Genomic DNA, 21595 nt, shown 5'->3' on the forward strand with positions numbered 1-21595 from the left:
TGTCTTTTCCTTCCAGGGCCTGGTCCTTCTGATCCGGGACTGTGTCCCTGTGTTCTGAGTCTCTGCCTTTTTGTTCCACAGCCTGATCCTGTGGCTCCCTAGCCTTGTCCTTCTCCTCCAGAGGCTCATCTTTCCAACAGATGGCTGTGTCCCTCTGCTCCATGACAGTGTCCCTCTGTTCCAGGGTTTGGCCCTGCTGCTGAAGGGCTTCATCCGTGGGCTCAGGTCCCTTCTCCTTCTGCTCTGGGGGTCTGTCTTTCAACTTTGGAACTTTGCCTTCCCACTCCATGACAATATCCTCCATGGCAGGGCTTGGCAAGGACTCAGGGCTCTTGGTGAGGGAGCTATCAGGTGTGAGAATGTGTTCACCCAGGCTTGTGATCACTCCGGGTGAGCGCCTCCCATCTCCTAGCAGCGCAGTGGGAGAGAAGGAACTGGCGGGTAATTTTCCATCAGGGCTCTCATCTGTGATGTCTGCCCGTGCGGAGTATCCACTGGTCCCATCTGTGGGAGGCGACGCTGTGGCTGCCCGGGCTTCTGGAATAGAAACAGGGGCTAGGTGGAGAGCGGTGTCCTCAGCCTGTATCAGGGGCCCTTTTTCTTCCTTTCCAAGGCTTAGTTCCCCAAACTGGAGGGTGCCAAGGCTTTCTGGAGACAGCTGCTTGGAAGAGATGTCCAGTGAGGTCTCCTTGCTTGGACTCTCCTCTGAGAAAGACAGTGACCGGGTGTCTTCTGGAGATCCCTGTGGCCACAGGTCTGTGTGGAGGCGCTGCTCCGTCAGGCCAAAGGGAGACCTCGGGGTGGTGTCTTGCTTTTTGGCAGCTTCTGGGGAGACCACGCTGAGGACAGAGAGGGACTCTGCCTCTTCAGGGGAGAGGCCTCGGTCAGGAATTCGGAGCACCTCCTCTTTCTGAGGTTCCCCAAGTTCTTGGAGTGAGGTTCTCAAGTCTTCGGGTAGGGCTTCTGTTTCTGGAACTGGGCCTGCGGGCTCTCCCACCTCCACAGTCTCGAGGATGATGGCTTTGTCCTGTTCTGACAGCAGCTGGATGGTGCGACCGGCCTGTTCCCCAGCTATGCTGATGGGTACCTCCTGGGCCTGGGGGCTCCTGGGAGGAGGCGCCTTCCCTTCCTCCTCCAGTGCGCCCTTGTCAGGCCCTGGCTTGGCGGTCTCTTCTGTAGCAACTTCCTTGCCCATACCTGGGATACTCTTGGTATCTCCCCAGGAGTCTGCTTCCTGAAAGTCTTGGGGCTCAGACTTTTCCTCTACTGGGGACTGATGAAAGGGTGTGTGGGTGGCACTGGGTGGGCCAGACGGTGGCGGAGAGGCCATCTTCACTGTGCTGTCATCTGGGCTGAGGCAGCGCTCCTCCGCCTCTCCAAGGGCTGGTTCCCCTGGGTGGAGGGCGTGCCCGGGGGCAGCAAACATCGGGGGTCCATACTGACCATGCAGTTTCTCCGACATCTGTACATTGGCGGCCTCCTCCTTCTCTTCCTCCTCCAGGGCCCTCTCTCCAGACAAGCCTCTCCCTACCATCTCTCCTCTCTTCTCTGACTCCCCAGTCACAGAGAAGTCCTCATAGGGTGGTGACTTGAAGCCTTTGTCTTCTTCCAGCGAGGAAGTGGGTGAGATGGTGCCGGCTGATGGCACGTAGTCCAGGCCCTGAGTGGCTTCAGTGCGGGATGAGGGGATGCTCGTGACCGTGTCAAGCAGCAGGGAGCTCTTGCCCGTCTCCTCTGTCTGTGGGGCCGTGAGTGAAGCCACGGACTGGTCCTCGGCCACGGACGTGGCAAAGGAAGAGAGCTTGTCACACTCAGTGATCGAGGTGGCCGAGGACACGTGCTCCTCTTCTGCCAGAGGGGCGGCCACCATGTTGGGGGGGTAGGTGAGTTCCGTCTCTGGTGCTCCGTAGGCCTTGCTGGCGGTGGCGGGAACAGCGCTGTCAGCAGGCTGGCTGGCCTCAAAAGGGCCGGGACCTTCAGGCCCAGGGAGGTCATAGGTTCCTGTCGGAAACCTAGGTGGGGCTGCGCGCTCCTCGGGCTCATCGTGGATCTCTTCATCCGAGATGGTCTGCTCGGTCTCGGAGTAGCCAGGTATCGTCTCGTCCTGGATGTAAGACACATGCTCAGTGGCTCCTGCTGGGGTGGCCAGGCTGCTTAGGAATGACGAGGTCTCCTTCTCCGGGGCCTTGCCTTGGAGTCCCGGTTCCCGGCCGCCGAGAGCCTCTTTGCCCCTTGGCGTCACCTTCAAGGCTTCTTGCATGTGCTTTTGGTAAAAACCCTCTGCCTTTGTCTCCTCTTCTTCCTCCTCATCGGAAGGGGGCAGCTCCTCCATCTCCTCTAACTCGGCCTTCTCTATCACATCTTCCTTTACCTCAGGTTCACTTTCCTCTCGGGCTTCTGTTCTGTCAGGGAGCCCCTCGGCTTCCTTTGGCTTCTTTTCCTCCCAGGTATCTTTCTCTTCCTCTGTTTCCGCCCCAGAGTCTGGGCCTCTGTCCTTGCTGCCTCGTTCCTCAGGGACGTCTGGGACAACCTCTTTCTCCTTCACCACAGGTACTTCTGCTTCCAGCCCGGGGACAGAGGGTGGTGCCACCTGAGCCACTGTGCTCGGGAGTCCCTCCTCGGCAGTGTCCGGGGGGAGCGGTTTCTCACCTAGTCTTGCGTCCTTTTGTTCGGTCAGCAACTCCCTCTCCTCACGTTTCAACTCCTCAAAGTCCTGTGTAAGGTCTTCTGGTGAAGACAAGGCCAGCTCCCTTGCTGGGAGGGGTGCGGCCCCCTTCTGGGCCGGGGGTGTGCGGGGCTCAGAGGACAGCTCCTTCTCCCCACGGGTGGCCCGGCTCTTGTCCATTTTGACTCTGCCGGGGGCCTTGGCTTTGTAGAGGGTCTTCCGCACCTCAGGGGTAAAGGGCTTCAGGTCTGGCTTGGAAATCTTTTTGACCTCAGGTTTGGTGTCTTTCTTCTTCTCCTCCTTCTTGGCATCCTTCTTTTCCTCCTTCCTTCCTTCATCCTTCTTGAGCTCCTTCCTCTCCTTCTTGATCTCTTTTTTCTCTTTGTCTTTTTTCTCTTCTAGCTTTGATATCTTTTCTTTCAGGTGCTTCTTCCCCACTTTGTCTTTGATCAGCTTTCGCTTCTCTGCCTTCAGTGCCTCGCTCGACTCTGTCTTCACCCTCTCGGGCTTGGTGGGCTTCTCTGGGGGCTTCTCAGACGACTCTTTTGCCTTCTTTTCTGTTTTGGTTAACTCTTTGGCCAGTTCTGAGCGAGCCTCCTTGGCTCCCTCTTCGGCCACTTCCTCCCGTTTGGCCAGCTTGCCCACGGGTGTCTTGGTCGTGGCCTTGAGGCTCTCTCTGCTGTCAGCTCGCTGTTTGATTTTGCTGGGTTTGAGGTTGGCAGGCACAGCCCCAGTGGCCAGGTCCTTCTGTGTGGCCACAGGGTAGCGCAGGAAGTCCAGGTGTCGAAGCTTTTCCAGGCCCTCCAAGATCTTGTTCTGGGGGGCATTCCCTGGGAAAAGGACGCGCACGATCTTCTCAGTGGGGTTGGCTGGCAGCCAGACCACCAGAGCGGTGATGGAGGTCAGGTAGGGCACCGAGATCTCAGCCTCCTTCCCGTTAGCCAGCACGATGCCCGTCTTGGCTTTACTGTTGCCCGCCCACTTTTGCATGAGGAACTGCATCTCCTTGCTGTCCTTGACAGGGTTGAGGACGTACATGTCCAGGCGGCCCACACCCATCTTGTGGAAGAGGGTGAGAGGTTCTATGGTGTTGCTGACCACACGGTACAGGGGCTCGGCCTGGATGCCCAAGCGGTTTAAGTGCTGCAGAGTGAGGCAGGCCTCCTCAATGCTGCGCTTGGCCTTGCGCGAGGCATCCGGCAGCCGCAGCTTATCGGGCACGTTGAAGAAGACAACCCCCAGCTCGGGGGAGATGAGGTTCTTCACCCAGTCGCTGTAGCTGCTGGAGCCCTGGGACTGCTCCTCTTCCAGTTCTGCCACTTTGCGCTGCAGAAGCCCATTGATGCCTGGCAGGTTGTCGGCCCCGATGTGGGTGAGCAGTACCGAATCGATGCGGTCCAGATGCCGCACTAGCTTCCAGAAGCAGGACTTGCGGTCAGAGCCACCGTCCACCAGGATGTTGAAACCATTAACGGCAAAGAGGGCCGAGTCCCCACGGCCGCCGGGGAAGATGTAGCAGCAAGGCTTGGAGAGCTTGAGGAAGCCACCTGAGGTGGGGGGCTCCAGTAGGTCGAAGGGGGACGGCACATCCACAGTCTCAGAGACGTACTCGGAGAATTCAGCCACGCCGTCCATGGTGGGCAGCGTGGGCTCAGGGTTTAGCCGGAGGTGCAGGGTCTCTTGGGAACTGAATAGTCCCAGGTAGCTCCAGTCGCCCTCCCCTAAGCAGGACACGGTGAGGAAAGCCTGGATCCCAGGGTCTCTGTTGCTGAGTAGTTGGGCAATCTGGAGGAATGGGAGACAAAAGGCCTGATCAGGTCACTGGGGTTGTCTCAACCAGACTCAGATTCACCCTGCTAGTCTCTATCTCTCTCTGAGGTGATCTCCTACCATTCTGCCAGCATCCCCGGTGGTCAAGGGCCATAGGATTTTCCCTTCCTTGGATCCCTCCCCACAGCTCTAGGCACACCCCATGTTCTATTCCTCCTAGACACTGGGACATAGAACTCACCTCTGGGTTGTGAAGGACCTGGGCAAAGTTTTGATAGGAGTAGGTGCCACTCTGTAGGATGAGGTCTCCCCCAGGCTCTAAACTCTGCCCACTCAAGATCAGCAGTTTGTGAGCTGATGGGCTGCTGAGGAGGTGGTGAACCTACAGCAGAAGCAGAGGACTGGTCACGATGGAGGAAGCCCAGGAAAGGGCACTGAAGGTTCCAGGTCCCCCTTAGCACGGCAAGGACACGCTCCCCACTGGGAGCCCCACAGCACCTCCAGGTGGGGCTGGGATTGTGAGGCAGCTTAGATGGCAGAGAGACCGTGGTTCAGAGCCAAGCCTGGGGATTCTTGGCACTGGCTGGGGTGGGTTATGGCGCTTTCAGCAGGCCCTTGAGGCCAGTGCGGCTCAGGCCCTGGCCTTACCTCAGAGCTGATGCTGTCGGCACTGGGGTTTACGAGGATGACAGTCTCTAGGATCTCACTCTGGTGGCAGAGGGTCCTCTGGCCTGAGGGAGAGATGCAGGAATTTGTATTGAGGGAAGTGGGTAGAGACTAAAGTGGAGAGGCACTGTGTAGGGCAGGAGAGGAAAAACTGCACCATCAGAAAATGAGGCTGGGGAAAGAGTAGCCTGGCTCTCCTTGATCCTGCCACTTTGGAACCTGCTGAGTAAGGTCTGGGGACTGGCTCCGGCTTCAGCCTTTCCCTTCCAGGGTTTCCTCCTCCCGCACTGGCTGTCTGCTCCCTCCCCTCATCTAACACCCCCTCTGCCTGGAACTCCCGCCTCAGGCTGCCCTGCTGACAAGAACCTTTTGTCCCTCTCTGTCGCTCTGGAGCACTAAGCTCCCGGTGCTGCCTGGGGATGGGGAGCTCAGCTGGAGGAGGGGCTTCTGCAACGTTGATCCTCACTCAGCTTTCTGCTCACTAGCTTGCCTCTGCCCAGGGCTTTCTTGCCAGAGTGCCTGGAAATAAGGAGATGGCAGTGGGTACGGACTCATCCTCTTTTCAAACTCCCATCCAAGGCCCAACGTCCCATTCCAAAGGCCTCAGAGCAGTCTGAGCTATCTAAACCCTAGGGAGTTACAATGCAGAGGAAAAATAGGACCTCTTAATCTGTTTTCTGGTTCCTCGGAGGCCAAGCCTGCGCTTACAAACACAGTCATCTTGTTCCCACAACTAAAGGTTTCACGCCCTGTCTCCCACCTCAGCTCCACGTCCCCAGGCTCCTGGTTCACTCCCCACAACCTGACCTCTCCGAGAGAACAACAGTTTCTCCTCTCACTCCTGCGCCTCTCCTATGGGCCCTCTGTCATAGGGAGGGGAGTCTGGGGTGCACAAACAAGAAACAATTAAGATAGGAGAGGTTCAGAGTGTTCCCCAGGCTACGGGGGTGGGTGGGGGACAGAATACACACCAAGCAATGCAGGAAAGAAAGTGCCAGGTTAGAGAGGAGATCCTGAAGAAGGGTGCTGCCAGCCCTGGCTCCTCTCGCCCTCACCGACTGAATAGGTGGTCGGTGTGGAAGTGGGCTGTCTGGAGGATACTGGTGGGAGGACTCATAACCTGTCCCCCAGACCCTCTTCTGTGACCCAGCGCTCTCTCCTCTTTCTGGGGCTCAGACAAGAGGACCCCGGGGCCAGGGCCTTTGTTAAATGGAAGAGCGATGGTGCCAGGATCGGGCAGATCTGGCAGCTGCAGGGAAATGAACTACCGATGGGATGGTGTCGGAAGACCAAGGCCCACGCAGGGTGGGCGGGGCCCATGCGGAGTTCAAGGGTTCTCTTCTGTTAACTTGGGAATTGAGGGACGCTTTGAGGTCAGTTCAGAGGATGAGAACCACCTCGGAGTCAGCAGGGGCAGGGCTTGGGCAGGTGAAGGATGAGGGACTTCAAGGATTCAGGGAGCAGCCAGCCCAAGGCGGGCTCTAAGTAGTTTAGATTTGGAAGGGCAGCTCCACCACCTCCCGCAACCCCAGCACAAACGCCCAAGGTCAACACACTTGAGCTAGGAGGGTCAGAAAAGGAAACATCTGTGATACAGTCCAGTTTGCTTTCTCTGCACTGCCTCTGTTCCCCCCCAGTCTGCCATCGCCCCCCACCCCGGCCCCCTAGACTGGTTTGTACCCACCAATTCCGGTCTTGGCGTAAGACCCTATGGCTCACCCTGGGGGTTCTGGCTGTGACTGGCCACTACTCCATGGTTTGTATCCCGCTCCCCTCCTTTTCGGGCCGGGAGGAAGCCCTGTGCCTCTCTTCGGCTCCCCTCGCAATCCCACTGAAGGCCACGGACTTGTTTTGCGGCTTTCTTCGGAGAGGACTGCTTTGAGTCAGGGGCACATCCCCAGGCCAGGGATGGGGTTAGTGGGGGCGGGGGTGGCTGCGGGTGCGGAGCCGGGAGGGCAGGTGTCTCCGCAGTGAGGCGGGCGGGAGGGGGCCGGGCAGCTGCAGTGTGCCGCAGTGTGTGAGTGTGCGCGCTGAGCTCCGGCTCCGGCTCCGCCCCCGCCCCCACCCCAGCATGACAAGTCATTTTCTTGGCTGCCACTGCATGGGGGGTGGGGAGGGAAAGGGGGGGACGCCGAGAGGAGAAGAAACGGGCTCCTCTGTTCGGAGCCCCCATCTTGGGAAAAGAAGCGGAGATGGGGGTGGGGCCGTGACTGGGAGCCGGCAGGGTTGACAGCCCTGGGAATGCGGGGCAGCTGCCGGGGAGCGAGCGCTCCCCATCTCCGAGACGGCCTCTCCATCCCCGGAGGCAGCCAGAAAGAGGGGGCTTCGAGTCCAAGTTTCAAGCTCGAAGGTTGCCGGGAATGGGTGTGGGGAGCACACCGCACACCAGCTGGTCTGTGAAGAGGCGCGTGCCACGTCTTAACGACCCTTTCCTCCCTTCTTTTCCAAAGTGTCCCCCACCTTCCCTTACTTGGCAAAAACTCGAGGTCCCATTCACCCCCCTACGTCGGAGCAGCTGAGCAATCCAGCAGCTGACACACAGAGACTCTCCCATTCAGTGCATTCCCACAACATCCGCCTTTCCCTCTAATTCTTCTGTCTCCACCAAAGACACAGCCCGTCTCTAACTCCGTCTGAGCCCCAGGCCGCTGGGCAGAGCCGGTGACACCACCCTCTGCGGCTGCCCCTGGGCGGCTGCTCCCAGCTCAGCCCAGCCCGCGCGGTGGCCTGTCACAGTGCTGGCCCCACTGGCCTCCGCCTGGTTCTGGGTCCAGGCTGGCCCCACAGTCAGTTCATCTTCTCGGCTCCCCACCCTGCCCACCCCCGCCAGGCTAGTTCCAGACACAGCAGATTATGTTATCAACTCCCTTTCCCATTACCCGCATCCCACCTCCCCATCACAGCATCCCCCACGGCCCCATGCCAAGTCCTTTGGCCCGGTTAGATTCTTACCCGGGGATGCAGGGGGAGACCCTCATGGAGGCTGCTGCTCCGGCCTCAGCCGGCAGCTTCAGAGGAGAGTCTGCGGCACTGGGGTGGGAGTTGGGTGGGGGGGGGGGGCGCTCGATGGTGAGGGCGGCGCCAGGGCGGGGAAGAGGGGCTGGTCCATGACGAGGCTCTGGAGACTTAACTGTTTCTTTGCCTTCACAGTGTCAGCGCTCTAGTGCTTCTGCTTGGCTGGGGGCTGAGGAGCCGTCTATCGGCTCAAAGAGTCAGAGTGGTCTCCAGTGGCCTACGGGGCGGGGGTCCTTCTCCCCCAACCCTGCTTAGTTAAGATACATTCTTTTAGTGTTAGCCAAAGACCCAAACTCTGCTACACATTGCCGGGGATATAGGAGGTTGGGCCCTCCCCTTTCTCTCAGGAACCATCTGCTGCCTCTCCCCTCAGACTGGGGGAATGACCTTCAGTCCCTGGAGGAGCAGGAGACAAAGAGGCTGGGAGTCTAAAAGCCTAGGGTAGGAGTGAAGGGACTACTTGAGAAGGCTAGGGATGACAGAAAGGAGGCAGTTGCGCTGAGCTCTGCTGTCTTCCCAGCCACAGCTGTAGACGTGGGGGGAGGAAATGTGGCAGAAAGAAGTCATTTTAGGTTGGGGGGTAGTTTGAAATTCTGGAGTGGACACACAGTCCTTAGTCCATCTCTAGCCCGTCTGGGGTGGGGCACAGGGGCCCTAAGACTGCCTACAATTCTGTGCCAATGCAGCACAGCACTGCAACCACACAGGCACTGATACTTGGAATTCTTGTTCTTTGAGTATGAAGAGGCATTTTCTGAAGTTTCAGGGCACATTCTACCTTTCAGTGAAATAGTTAAAGGGATGAAGGAAGATCAGCAGTGCCCCAGGCCTATAAGAGTTTCTTTCTATAGACCAATTATTAAATGTCACATAAAGTACACTTTGGACTAAAAAGATGACTAAAAAATGACTTTGTAGGGTGTTGGGTCCCTGTTCTTATCTCCGTACTTTGCTATGTCTCTCTGATGTCTTCATTTTATAGGGTCTTAATCCTTTTAACATTGGTCCTGTTTCCCTTAGCCTCTTCTGTCTCAGATTTGGTGACAGCTCTAGGATTCAAAGAGAGGACCCAGGGAGCTCTAGCACTGAGTTCCAACCGGTGATGCTCAAGTTCCTACAGGGTCCTTCCCTGCCCTCTTCCCTCCCATCAACCCTCCCCAGTCCTGGGCAATTCCTCCTGCTTCCTCCCAGTGACATCCACTCACTCTTTCCCAGCACCGGCTCCACCCTTGCCCCTGGCTGCCAAGAGCTGCTTTTGAAGGTCAGAGAAGCCAAAATAGTCTCTGCTCTCAGTATCCCCATCCCCCGTAAACTGGAGAGGAGAGGAGGAGCTGAGTCACCAGTGGTGGTGGTGGTGGAGGGGGGGGACTAAATAGGGGGAGGAATCTTTGCTCAGATCCGGGGATGCAAAGCAGTAACATGGCAACAGCCCCATTTGGATAGAGGAGGCCATCTGCAGAGACGTACAACACAAACCAGGCTGAGTTCCGAGCATCACAAAGGGGAGACACTTCCTTTCTGCAACTTCATAGTTCTTATTTTCTCCCACCTCGAAGCTTCTCTCTCCTCCCTGCTTTCTAGAGCTCTCTGGAGTGTGCTAAGAGGGAAACTTGAGCAGACATGTGGTTTGAGAACAAAATAACATTTCCCAGACCATTGCAGAGCCCACCCTTATTCTCAGCTATCACCCCCAAGGGCCACACCCTGGGCAAGGTTCCAACTCACAATGGAGTTTTCCTTCAGCCCTCACCCTCTGAACAGCCTACCCACCACAACCACACCTCCATCTGCTGTGTTCCTTGGCTCTGCTGCAATGCAATGGTGAGATGCCAAGGAAGAGAGGCCCGAGCTCAGACACAAAGTGAGATCAGAAGTCCTGACTGATCTGACTCTGCCATTTTACTAATCATGTTTTTAAACAAGCCACTTAAGGTTTCTGAAAGATTACTTCCTGAATTACAAAATGAGTATAATATTAGTACCACCCTCCAATAGCGCCACAAGGAGTAAATGACATAAAAGATGAAAAAGTGCTTCATTCCTAGAACCTTAAACCCATAATGCACAAATGCCACTGGAAGTCTGTCTCCCTCTTGTGGAAGATTTATGAGAGGTCACCTAGGTGATCAGGAACTCCTAAACCAGAATATCTCAACTCTAGAGAAATTTAGCTCCCAGGTAAAGCCATGACTCAAAGTGCCTGTCAGAAGGGACTTCACGTACTCTTCATGTCCCTCCTTTCCCATTTCTGACATCAGTGCAAACCCCAGTTCTAGGGGCCAATGAGCTGCTGTATCAATTCAGAATAGTCTTCATGTTTGCAGAAGTAACAGAACTAACACTTCCTGAGCACATCAGGGGTGATGCACCATCAGAAAGAAGGCTTCCAAACTGGTCCTTGAGCCTGTGTCTTCTTTAGTCGCAGAATATCAATCATGAATTATAAATTACGAAACCCTCTTCCTTCCTATATGTGCTCAATAGTAGAAGCAGTATCACAGTGTTATTTAAGCTCAGTTCTGAAACTCCCACTGTTCTAATTGTTTTGGGGTTTGTTTTAAAATGCTTGGAAACTCCAGAGTTTTTTTTTTTTTTGCAGGAGTTAGAAAGGAAGCTTCCAAGTCACCATTGGAGATAAAGGTGGTGCAAAATTCACCTTGGAAAGCCTTTACCACATTTGACCACTAGAAGGAGCTGGGCCACTGACTCTCCATCAAAGGGTCCCCTTCCTTTCTGTGTGTATGTGTGTGTGTGTGTGTGTGAGAGAGAGAGAGAGTGTGTGTGACTCTCCATCAAAGGGTCTCCTTCCTTTCTGTGTGTGTGTGTGAGTGTGTGTGACTCTCCATCAAAGGGTCCCCTTCCTTTCTGTGTGTGTGTGTGTAAAGGGTGGTGGAAGGAATGATTGTACTCTCCGTGTGTGTGTGTGTGTGTGTGTGGTGTGTGTGTAAAGGGTGGTAGCGGGAATGATTGTACTCTCCCTATCATTACAAGATACATTTTTGTCCCCCCTTTTCAGCATTTTGACCTAGGGCTCGAGGAAAGGTGAGAGATGGTGGCCCAGCCTGTGGGGTGGGCAGAAAAGATAAAATCGTAAGCTACTAGCATATGCCATGGAGCTCATCCCAGCAACCTGGTTCCCTTGGCCTCCCCACTAATGGAAGCTGAAGGGAGGGGCAGTGTCTGCAGCTGCTCTGGGCTGACTGTTGTTTGTGGGGACAGCTGAAAGAGGAGCCAGCAGGGGTGGGGCTGTGGCTGTCTTGAGCCATGTGGGTTTTTCCAGGAAATTATCCACTATTCTCCAGGGACAGAGACAGGCCACCGTGAAAAATGTCCAAACCTAAAAAAATTCAGAAGTAAGCCCTGATATTGGGTATAATTGTCCTAAGCTCCTTGAGGACACCATGCTAAAACTCTTTCATTGAAAAGATCTGGTAGGTGTTTGTATATCAGTCTGAGAGGTCCCTGAGAGTAACTATGCATCTCCCTGTAAGTATTTTACCAAGCATCACCAAATCTTCATCTGAAGAATGGCTAAGTTTTTTGGTTCAAGTTCTCTTCATTCTTACATCATTCTAGAAAGCATCCTTCTCTCACATCCATGTCCAAAAAGACAAGGTTCGAAAATTCAGCGTGAATTAATAACATCAGCAGATACTTCCCAAACTTCAATTGAGTCATTAATTTCATCTGCTGTCATCCCTTTCTCCAGCCTTGCACCAAAGCTCCTAGGATTAATAAAGTGGTAAAACTGTCGATTTTCACATTGTTAGAGCTAATGGAGGAAGCCATGGCGTAAGTATACTAAACAGAAGGAAGTCTCAAAACAGTGACTGGTTAGCTTCATTGGAAGCCAGTCACATCAAGAAGATGCCAGCCTCACATTTTCAAAATGCTGCACATAGTTCTAAGATAATATAGCATTAGTCACATTAAACTTGTCTTCTCTTTCCAGGAGCAGCTCTAGAGGAATAGGTGATCAGGTCAATGACCAATGATGTGGCAGTTAGCAGGAGAAGCAAAACAAGAAGGGGAAGTAACTGTCTAATATAATGGATAATTGAGAATCATCTGCATAAGATACAAATTCAGTCATTTGATGATAAGGACTGTTGAATTGGGTGGATTTATATTCCGTAGAGACACTGGTGTATGAATCGGTTTGCTGACATTTACCAATAACATGACCAGATGCCCAAGCATTTTTATAATGCGATGTAGAGCTTTCTGTAAGTCTTCCCATAGGTACTGTCATGGAATAATAGCTTCTAAAATGTTACTTTTCTCAAATTCTCGACCATTTCTCCCACACAGCAGAATGGGAAACTGCATCCTGCAAACTTTGGTCTCAGAGCCAAATCTCAAAATATGGCTAGCTCTTGCAGCAGTGAACCCAGGAAACCCTGCTTCCACTTTGCATTTGATGGTGCTCATCAGCCTTTGGGTCAAGGTTTCTGCCGTGTTCTGAACATCTGCTGACTGAGCCAAAGGAGGAACTAGAAACCCTAGAGGCTGGAGGATAGGCTGTGCAGCCTGAGGGAAAGTGCTAAGCAAGGATCTGGAAAGGTGAGTGGGGGAGTTCAAGGGTCCCTGTAAAGGGAAGCAAGGAGCCCAGGGTATACAGAAAGGGGAACACAAAAAAGAGAGTGAACTTTTACATAGGAGATGATTAATCACTCAAGAGGTACCTCATTCCCCTAGTGCATGTTGGCTGTCCATAAACCACCCCTTATCAGGTAGAAATTACATTCTCCAGGTTTCCTCCACCATCATACCATTTGTCTGTGAAGTGAGCTGGGTATGTGGAGATCGCTATGGAGCTCTACAGCATTCCCCTCAGGAGCCCCTCCCTTCTCCCCAACCCAAACTTCCCACAAGGTCAGTTCTGCCAGAGAGACTGGACCTCTGCTCTTCTGTGACCATCCCTCACCCACAGCACTGAGACAAATGACACTAGTTCTAACCTTTGACCTCTGACGAGAAGTGAGCTAGATGCCGGGTAATGAAGAGTCTCAATTGTTGGTTCAAGTCAATGGATGATAAATCAATGTTCCAGGAGAGAATGCCTGTGAGAGAAAAAGAAACAAAGAGAGACCCAGATAAGGTCAGATGGACTGGACTTCGGGGAGCATTTCCAAGCTCACAGAAGGGGTAAGGAGAGGGAGGGGATAAGGATGGTTGTCATGATCAGCCTCACTAATGTATTTAAGAAAGGTGGCCAGTCCTATGTCTAGCTCTCGTCCTGTACCATTCTTGGACTTTGCTTGAGCTAGGGGAAGGAGGGCAGTTTAGGCTAAATTTGGTCATTGGTGAATTTGTATGTAGGAATTTTCTTACAGAGTTGCCCAGTTGTGATAGAAGTGACACCCAAGGGCCCACTTCCAGATACTAGGGGCTGCCTTCCCAATACAGCTAAGTAGGATCCTGGACTTTCCTCCTGTGGCCCTCTCCTTGCCTCCACTCCTCCGTGGCTTGCTTCCACCCGCAGGTGGCTCCGCAGCATTGCGCCACAGGCAGTGGAGGGCTGAAGAGCTTGTGGCCACGGAGGTCACTCTTTCAGATTGGCCGCTAGCACTGGGATATTTGAGATCTGTCTGCAGCATTCAGAAAGCACACTGTGCCTGTTCAGGAACCCTAAAGAAGAAACTAAGGTAGGGACATGGACTCTTCATGGGATGCTGAGGACTTTCAGGACCTCTGGCCCAAGACACTGCGGGAGACAGGGGTATAACCAGAGGGCATCCCCACCCAGGCAGTGCCAGCTCCCCCGCCCCTACCCCCACCCCTGCCTCAGGGAGATTGCGGAACGCCCTGGGGTGTGAGGCGAGGATGGGGTTGTGAGATGCTGGCAGTTTGGGAGGATACGAACGCGTGACATAGAAGATGCAGGTGACAGGGGCTGATGATTCAGATTAACAGGGCTCGCAGATCTCAGGAAATGCACACTAGGGATAGAGGATGCAGACGGCAGAGAAGCACGGGATGGAGGATGTCCCGGGCGCAGCCAGGACAGCAGCTCACCTTGTTCAAGGTGGGCCCGAACGGCCCTCAGCTGACTCTCTGTAGCGATATCTCCGATCACGATGAGCAAAGAGTGCTTCCGCAGGTCCCAGCGTGCCGCCGCCACCACGGCTCCGGCCTCGCGCAGCGGCTCCGCGGGGTTCTGAGCCGGCGGAGAGCCCGGGCTGCGGAGCCCTAGCCCGGGACTTGTCTCCATGGCAACGCCGAGAGGCCGCCCGGGCCCAGCCTCAGTCTCCATGGAAACTCCGTTGGCGCGCTAGGCCAGCCGCGTCCGCTGCGGGGAGAGTGCGCGCGGTTCTTAAAGGCCGGCGGCAGAAGTCGCTCATTGGCTGTTGCCTGTCAGGGGGTGGAGCACTGGCGCCGCAGGGGCGGGGCTGCGGCCGCGACGCTCCGGCTCTGCGGTGTCGCTGGGCGTGGGGGGCGGGTACCGAGGTGGGGGGATTGGCTTTCCCCCTCCGTCATCACTCGTTTCTCAGAGGGAGCTGATACTCCGACTAGAGTAGGGGTGGGGGCTCTGCGGGCCGGGTGGAGGGGTGAGTCTTTTGCCTCCGCGCCAGAAGAAGCTTCTAGGTAGTCTGTTTCCCGAATAAGTGCTGTCTGGCAGTTCCGCAGCCTCGCCCGTACTGAGGGGAGCCATCTTGTCCCTCTCTGCTTGAGTTTGGTGTATCCTTCAGTCGGTGTGTCTATTATCATTGTTTGGAGGTTTGTTTTTTTTTTTCTTCCCTCCTGTCACTGCCTGCCAGGGTCCTAGATTCCGTCCTCGGTTTTTCTGTCCTCATTGCCCCAGGCCCTGGGTGTGCTTTGGAAGGCTGTATATCAGGACGGACAGAATGACCTTCCGGCCCTGAGTCCCTGGTGAGTTGTTATTCCGAAGATAGTGGTTGGCTTGTCTCCATCTCTACTGAGTGCAATGAGCTCAGACTGCAGCAAGGGGGATTTGAGTAAAACCCAGAAAAGTCCTTCCCAACTACTTGTGACACAGTGAATTGGGTAACCTTGGGAGACAATGGTATTACTTCTCCCAGGGAATTCTCAAAACTGAAGGGACAGTGTTTGAACAAGGGAAGAGATTGGCCCTTCAAAAAAAAAAAAAAATAACCAAAACCAGAGGATGTGAAAGAGGACTAAGGAGGCTGGCACTGTTTTATGATTGCCTGGAACATCCTGTGAAAATGGTGTGGTGCTAAAAGCCTAATCCACACCCCCTCCCCTCCTTTCCTCAGCCTGTCCCCACCACCTACTCTGCACTCCTGTATCTTCTTTTACCCAGGATACTGAGTCATTCTGTATGTGTATCACACAGAGCAGAACTTGCCTTCCGCCCTAGGACTCCAGCAGTACTTTTGTGGGTTCCCTGTGCCGTGCACTTTCCGGATGGTACAGGGAAGAAAGGAGCACAGTGCTTGATTCAGCACGGCTGTCTGTGAGCCACCTTCTGATTTCACCTCCTCTCTGGAGGCCTTGACGAGGGTTGGACAGTGTCTGCATTTTAAGTACCTCACAGTAGCCCTGGTTCTTATCATGAAGCATTTGTTACTAGCAAAACATCCATTCTGCAATTTGGATATGGCCCTATCTGAAACTAACATAGTGTTATATGTCAGTTACACCTCAAATTAAAAAAAAAAAATGGACAGGGCCCTGAAAATCCTTTGCGTAACAGAAATAATACCGGTGGAATATAAAATGGTGGGGATGCCTCACCCTATTTGACACATGAGACTGCTCTGCTCTACCCACCCACCCCCCACTTGCAGATCTCAGTCTGGCAAAGAGCACAAATGGATGTGCAAGCCTCCCCATTTCTGCAATCAGAAAAGAGTGCCACGTGGAGGCAGAGCCAGAATAGGTTGTAGAGACAGGAAGGGGACAGTTACCATAGCAACTGTAGAGATGGGCCTTTAACTAGCACAGGGCCTCAGTATAACGGTCATCTACAGTTAAGCACAGGCTCTGCTTTCATCAGTTTTGACAAAAAGATTAGACAATAGATCTGAATTCTGTAAGGAAGGACCGCACACTGATAAGATGATAGGGGCAGCAATTCAGGCCTGTGATGTCAGACCCTGCTAGAAGTGGCTTTTTTATTAATTAGAGCTGCAAATACAGACTGGTAAAGGAAAGTGGAACTGTTAGTCGTTCAGTTGTGTCCTGACCCCATAGACTATAGCCTGCTAGGCTCCTCTGACCATAGGATTTTCCAGGCAAGAATACTGGAGTGGGTTGCCATGCCCTTCTCCAGGGGATCTTTCTGACCCAGGGATTGAACTTGGGTCTCCTTCACTGCAGGTGGATTCTTTACTATCTGAACCACCAGAGAAGTCCCTAAGTACAGACTGTGATGGGACTAAAAATAACCTGGAATGTTAGTATCTGTGCGCCAGAATTTTGCAACTGTAGACAGAAAACAGATTGCATATATGTACAAGGCATAGAAAGCTGGATAAAAATTTTAAAGAAATACATTTATATATGAATTGCAAAGTATTTAAAACCCTATTTTGTGTTTAGGAATAGTTTGCTGTGGCAGGAGCATTCAAAGACCCATCCAACTGAGAACCTAAGATATACGTGATTGTGAAGCGTGTTCAGTAGTGTGTGATGGTTATAGAGCCTGCTGTAATGTTTCATTTAACTGTTTACCCCTCAAACTGACCAGGTATGATCTTTTGGAAATTCTGCTCTTCTACAGTTTCTTCCACATTCTTGTCGTATAGCATTGGCAAATATAGTGGTTACAATCTGTGCTTTCCAAACTATTTGTGATGAAGGACCCTTGAATTGTGGAAGGGGTCTGTAAGGATCTATCACTGAAAAAGGAAGTTAGGGTAGATATCAAAGGAAGACACTATTACAGGCTGTTTGCTTGGGTATGCATGGGAGTGGGCGCAAGGCAAAAGATATTACAGATCGTAAATGGTTTGAAAGGTAATTGTAGCCTTAGCTAAGTTTAAGCCACTTAAGGGATTCTCAGTGCCCAGACCTTTGTCAGTTCATAATGTATAGTGATAAATATGCAACAGGTAAATTATACAGATACTTAACAAAGTAGGAGGGGTATTTCTATGTTTTTTTTGAAATAATGTCATTTTTGTTACTTATATTGTTAAAGTTATCCTCATGAGAAAATGAGAAATTTATTGGAATGAACTACTTTCATCTAGAATTGTGCATGTGTGAGAGAGGAAGGCACCATTGTCCTTTGAATACTTAGGGTCTCCATAGGACTTAGGCTAGCTCTGATAATTCGTAAAGAAAATGTACTGGCTCCTCCCCGCTAGTCCAATGAATGTCAGTTTTATGGGGCTCTCAGCTCATTTGGCAGAATTCCAGCTGGCTGTGCTGGATTGCATGGTCTTATCAACCAAGATATACAAAAGGAGCTGTATGCAGCTCACATTCCTACCCTGTACTCAGTTGTGCCTATTAAAGCATTCTTTACAAAGAGAGAGGTGTGTTGAATTACAGGATTGCTGTGTCAGAAGCTTATCCTTGGCTTTTGGGGAGAATACTAGGGTCATAATACACACCAGCAACCATAAGGTCACCTCTTTGCATGGTTTATCTGCCAAGGCATGGTTTATCTGCATGGTTTATCTCAGTGGAATAACCTCTAATGAGGCACTGAATAAAAATAATCTCTAAAAAGTTTGAGGTGGGGAAGAAGTCTGCATTTATTACTACTCTATCTTGCACACAGAAGCAGCCCACAATAAACATTTGTTGCATAATTGTCCTAATTATTATTTGTTCACTAAGTAATGGGAGGATCAGGGCACTGGGTTTCCCCTCCCTGTGCAGAGCATTGAAACGGACAATGAAGAAACTTTTTCTTCCCTCGCTATCCACACTCTTCTCTTAAAGTCATTTCCAAAAGTAAAAAAGAAACATTTATGGATATATTTTCTCTTTTCTGTTTGATTAGTGTCTGAAATGAAAGTCAGTGTTTGGCTGTGGTCTCTGATAACCACCTTTTCCTTTAGTCTGAACGAAGTTGCTCTTACTATAGGAATCTCTAAGGATTTTCATGTGATGATGAAGAGGATGGTGGTAAAGAGGCACAAAATGTATTACTTAGTTTTGAGGCCATGCCTATGTGTGAATTAAATTTTGGATCATTTTTTTCAAGATTTTATATCATAGAGTCACTTTCCTTCAAGGAGTATTTACTTGGGTTGCAGAAATATTGTTGCCTTTACAACATTCAGTTCAGTACAGTTCAGTTGCTCAGTTGTGTCCGACTCTGCGACCCCATAGACTGCAGCACACCAGGTCTCCGTGTCCATCACCAACTCCCGGAGTTTACTCAAAACTCATGTCCATTGAGTCGGTCATGCCATCCAACCATCTCATCCTCTGTCGTCCCCTTCTTCTCCCACCTTCAGTCTTTCCCAGCATTGGGGTCTTTTCAAATGAGTCAGTTCTTCACATCAGATGGCCAAAGTACTGGAGTTTCAGCTTCAGCATCATTCCTTCCAATGAATATTCAGGATTGATTTCCTTTAGGATGGACTGGTTGGATCTCCTTGCTGTCCAAGGGACTCTCAAGAGTCTTCTCCAACACCACAGTTCAAAAGCATCAATTCTTCAGTGCTCAGCTTTCTTTATAGTTCAACTCTCTTATCCATACATGACTACTAGAAAAACTGTAGCTTTGACTAGATGGACCTTTCTTGGCAAAGTAATGTCTCTGCTTTTTAATATGCTGCCTAGATTGGTCACTTTCACTAGATTGGTCATAAATTTTCTTCGAAGGAGCAAGTGTCTTAATTTCATGGCTGCAGTCACCATCTGCAGTGATTTTGGAGCCCCTCAAAATAAAGTCTTTCACTGTTTCTACTGTTTCCCCATCTATTTGCCATGAAGTGATGGGACCAGATGCCATAATCTTAGTTTTCTGGATGTTGAGTTTTAAGCCAACTTTTTCGCTCTCCTCTTCCACTTTCATCAAGAGGTTCCTTAGTTCTTCTCTTTCTGCCATGAGGGTGGTATCATCTGCATATCTGAGGTTATTGATATTTCTCCTGGCAATCTTCATGCCAGCTTGTGTTTCACCCAGCCCAGCTTTTCTCATGACGTACTTGGCATATAAGTTAACTCAGAAATAGTCTGTCTTCTCATCAGCTCTCTTTCCTTTTGCTTTTGGTTGTACTGGGTCTTTGTTGTTGCACTTGGGCTTTCTCTAGTTGGTGTGAACAGGGGCTACTCTTCATTGTAGTCGGTGGGCTTCTCATTGCGGTGGCTTCAGTAGTTGTGGTTCACGGCCTCTAGGCCTGTGAGCTCAGTAGCTGTGCAACACAGGCTTAGTTGCCCTGTGGCATGTGGTATCTTCCCAGACCAGGGATTTAACCCATGTCCTTTGCACTGGCAGGCAGATTCTTAACCTATAGGCCACCAGGGAATTCCTTATCACTTCTTGATCCTTCATCACATGTCTTAACTTCCTTTTCTAACAATACTTCCTCCAAATACCTTGCATTAACCCCTTCATTTAGTCAGTCTGAACCACTTGCCTTTCCCTCAGTCATTCTTACACTTTCTGTTCAGGTTGTCTCTTTCCCTCTCAGAATGCCCAGAATTCATTTTTAAGTCATTCATTCAGTGATGTGTATTAAGTACTTACTGTGTGCCAGCAAATGAAACACAGAGGTCCCTGCTCTTGTGGAGCTTATGTTCTAGTGGGAAGGAACAGATAATAAATAATAATGTGGAAAATTCTGAAAGAGATGGGAATACCAGACCACCTAACCTGCCTCTTGAGGAATCTGTATGCAGGTCAGGAAGCAGCAGTTAGAACTGGACATGGAACAACAGACTGGTTCCAAATAGGAAAAGGAGTATGTCAAGGCTGTATATTGTCACCCTGCTTATTTAACTTATATGCAGAGTACATCATGACAAATGCTGGACTGGAAGAAACACAAGCTGGAATCAAGATTGTCAGGAGAAATATCAATAATCTCAGATATGCAGATGACACCACCCTTATGGAAGAAAGGGAAGAGGAGCTAAAAAAAAGCCTCTTGATGAAAGTGAAAGAGGAGAGGGAAAAAGTTGGCTTAAAGCTCAACATTCAGAAAACGAAGATCATGGCATCTGGTCCCATCACTTCATGGGAAAACAGTGGAAACAGTGTCAGACTTTATTTTTTTGGGCTCCAAAATCACTGCAGATGGTGACTGCAGCCATGAAATTAAAAGATGCTTACTCCTTGGAAGAAAAGTTATGACCAACCTAGATAGCATATGCAAAAGCAGAGACATTACTTTGCCAACTAAGGTCCGTCTAGTCAAGGCTATGGTTTTTCCTGTGGTCATGTATGGATATGAGAGTTGGACTGTGAAGAAGGCTGAGCGCTGAAGAATTGATGCTTTTGAACTGTGGTGTTGGAGAAGACTCTTGAGAGTCCCTTGGACTGCAAGGAGATCCAACCAGTCCATTCTGAAGGAGATCAACCCTGGGATCTCTTTGGAAGGAATGATGCTAAAGCTGAAACTCCAGTACTTTGACCACCTCATGAGAAAAGTTGACTCATTGGAAAAGACTCTGATGCTGGGAGGGATTGGGGGCAGGAAAAGAAAGGGACGACCCAGGATGAGATGGCTGGATGGCATCACGGACTTGATGGACATGAGTCTGAGTGAACTCCGGGAGATGGTGATGAACAGGGAGGCCTGGCGTGCTGCAATTCATGGGGTCGCAAAGAGTTGGACATGACTCAGCGACTGAACTGAACTGACTGAGAGCAGACTTAAAGGAAGCAAGGGGGTTTGGTCATTTGGCTATGTGGTAGAGAGTCTTGTAGGCTGAGAAGATAGCCAATTCAAAGTCCCTAAGTAGCAGTATGCCTGGTACATTCAAGGCATAGCTGGGGCCCACTGTGCCTGGAGCAGAGGAGTGAAAGAGAAATAGGAGATGAGATTGGTAATAATAGAGGCAGATCACGTAGGGCCTTGTTGGCATTGTTAGTTATTGTTAGGTTTTTACTCTGAGTGAAATAGGAAGCATATGCAGGCTTTTTTTTTTTTTTTAAGCTGTGCTGGGTCTTCGTTGCTGTGTGCTGGCTTTCTCTAGTTGCCACAAGCAATGACTTATGGGGACTCCTCTCTAGCTGTGGCGCTTCTCTTGTTGCAGAGCATGGGCTTTGGGCAGAGTAGTTGTGGCACACAGGCTTAACTGCCCAACTGCATGTGGTATCTTCCCAGAGCAGGGGTTGAACCAGTGTTCCCTGAATTGGCAGGTAGATTCTTAACCACTGGACCACCAGGGAAGTCCTATATGCAGGCATTTAAACAGAGGAGTGGTATCATTTGACAGATTTTTACAGTATCACTTTGGCTGCTATATTGAGAATAGACTGTAAAGGTTGTAAGGTTTAAAGTGGGAAACTACTCTCTTCATGACCAGTACTGGACTTTGATCACCCCAGGACCTTTGACACCTGGGGGTCTGAAGGGCCCT

At 51.2% G+C, this 21595-nt stretch overlaps 1 protein-coding gene and 1 long non-coding RNA gene across 3 annotated transcripts in view; one reads left to right on the forward strand and one right to left on the reverse strand.

Annotated features, from left to right (window-relative positions):
* Positions 1-14407, reverse strand: part of MAP1A (microtubule associated protein 1A) — a 20321-nt gene extending 5914 nt beyond the window's left edge. For both annotated transcript variants that reach the window (XM_040256673.1, XM_040256672.1), the window contains exons 1-5: positions 14135-14407; positions 13078-13179; positions 5084-5166; positions 4677-4817; positions 20-4450 (exon numbers count right to left, since the gene is read on the reverse strand). In XM_040256673.1, coding sequence (XP_040112607.1) covers positions 20-4450; positions 4677-4817; positions 5084-5166; positions 13078-13179; positions 14135-14372 — 4995 coding nt within the window. In that variant the 5' untranslated portion in view covers positions 14373-14407. The remainder of the gene's footprint in view (positions 1-19; positions 4451-4676; positions 4818-5083; positions 5167-13077; positions 13180-14134) is intronic.
* On the forward strand, positions 12437-13759 carry LOC120875018. The gene is made up of 3 exons (XR_005723790.1): positions 12437-12679; positions 13170-13264; positions 13602-13759. It is a non-coding gene; the product is annotated as an uncharacterized LOC120875018 (long non-coding RNA).
* Positions 14408-21595: the final 7188 nt, after the last annotated feature.

The sequence above is a fragment of the Oryx dammah genome, unplaced genomic scaffold, assembly GCF_014754425.2.
Source record: "Oryx dammah isolate SB20612 unplaced genomic scaffold, SCBI_Odam_1.1 HiC_scaffold_16, whole genome shotgun sequence".
In the NCBI taxonomy this organism is placed as follows: domain Eukaryota; kingdom Metazoa; phylum Chordata; class Mammalia; order Artiodactyla; family Bovidae; genus Oryx; species Oryx dammah.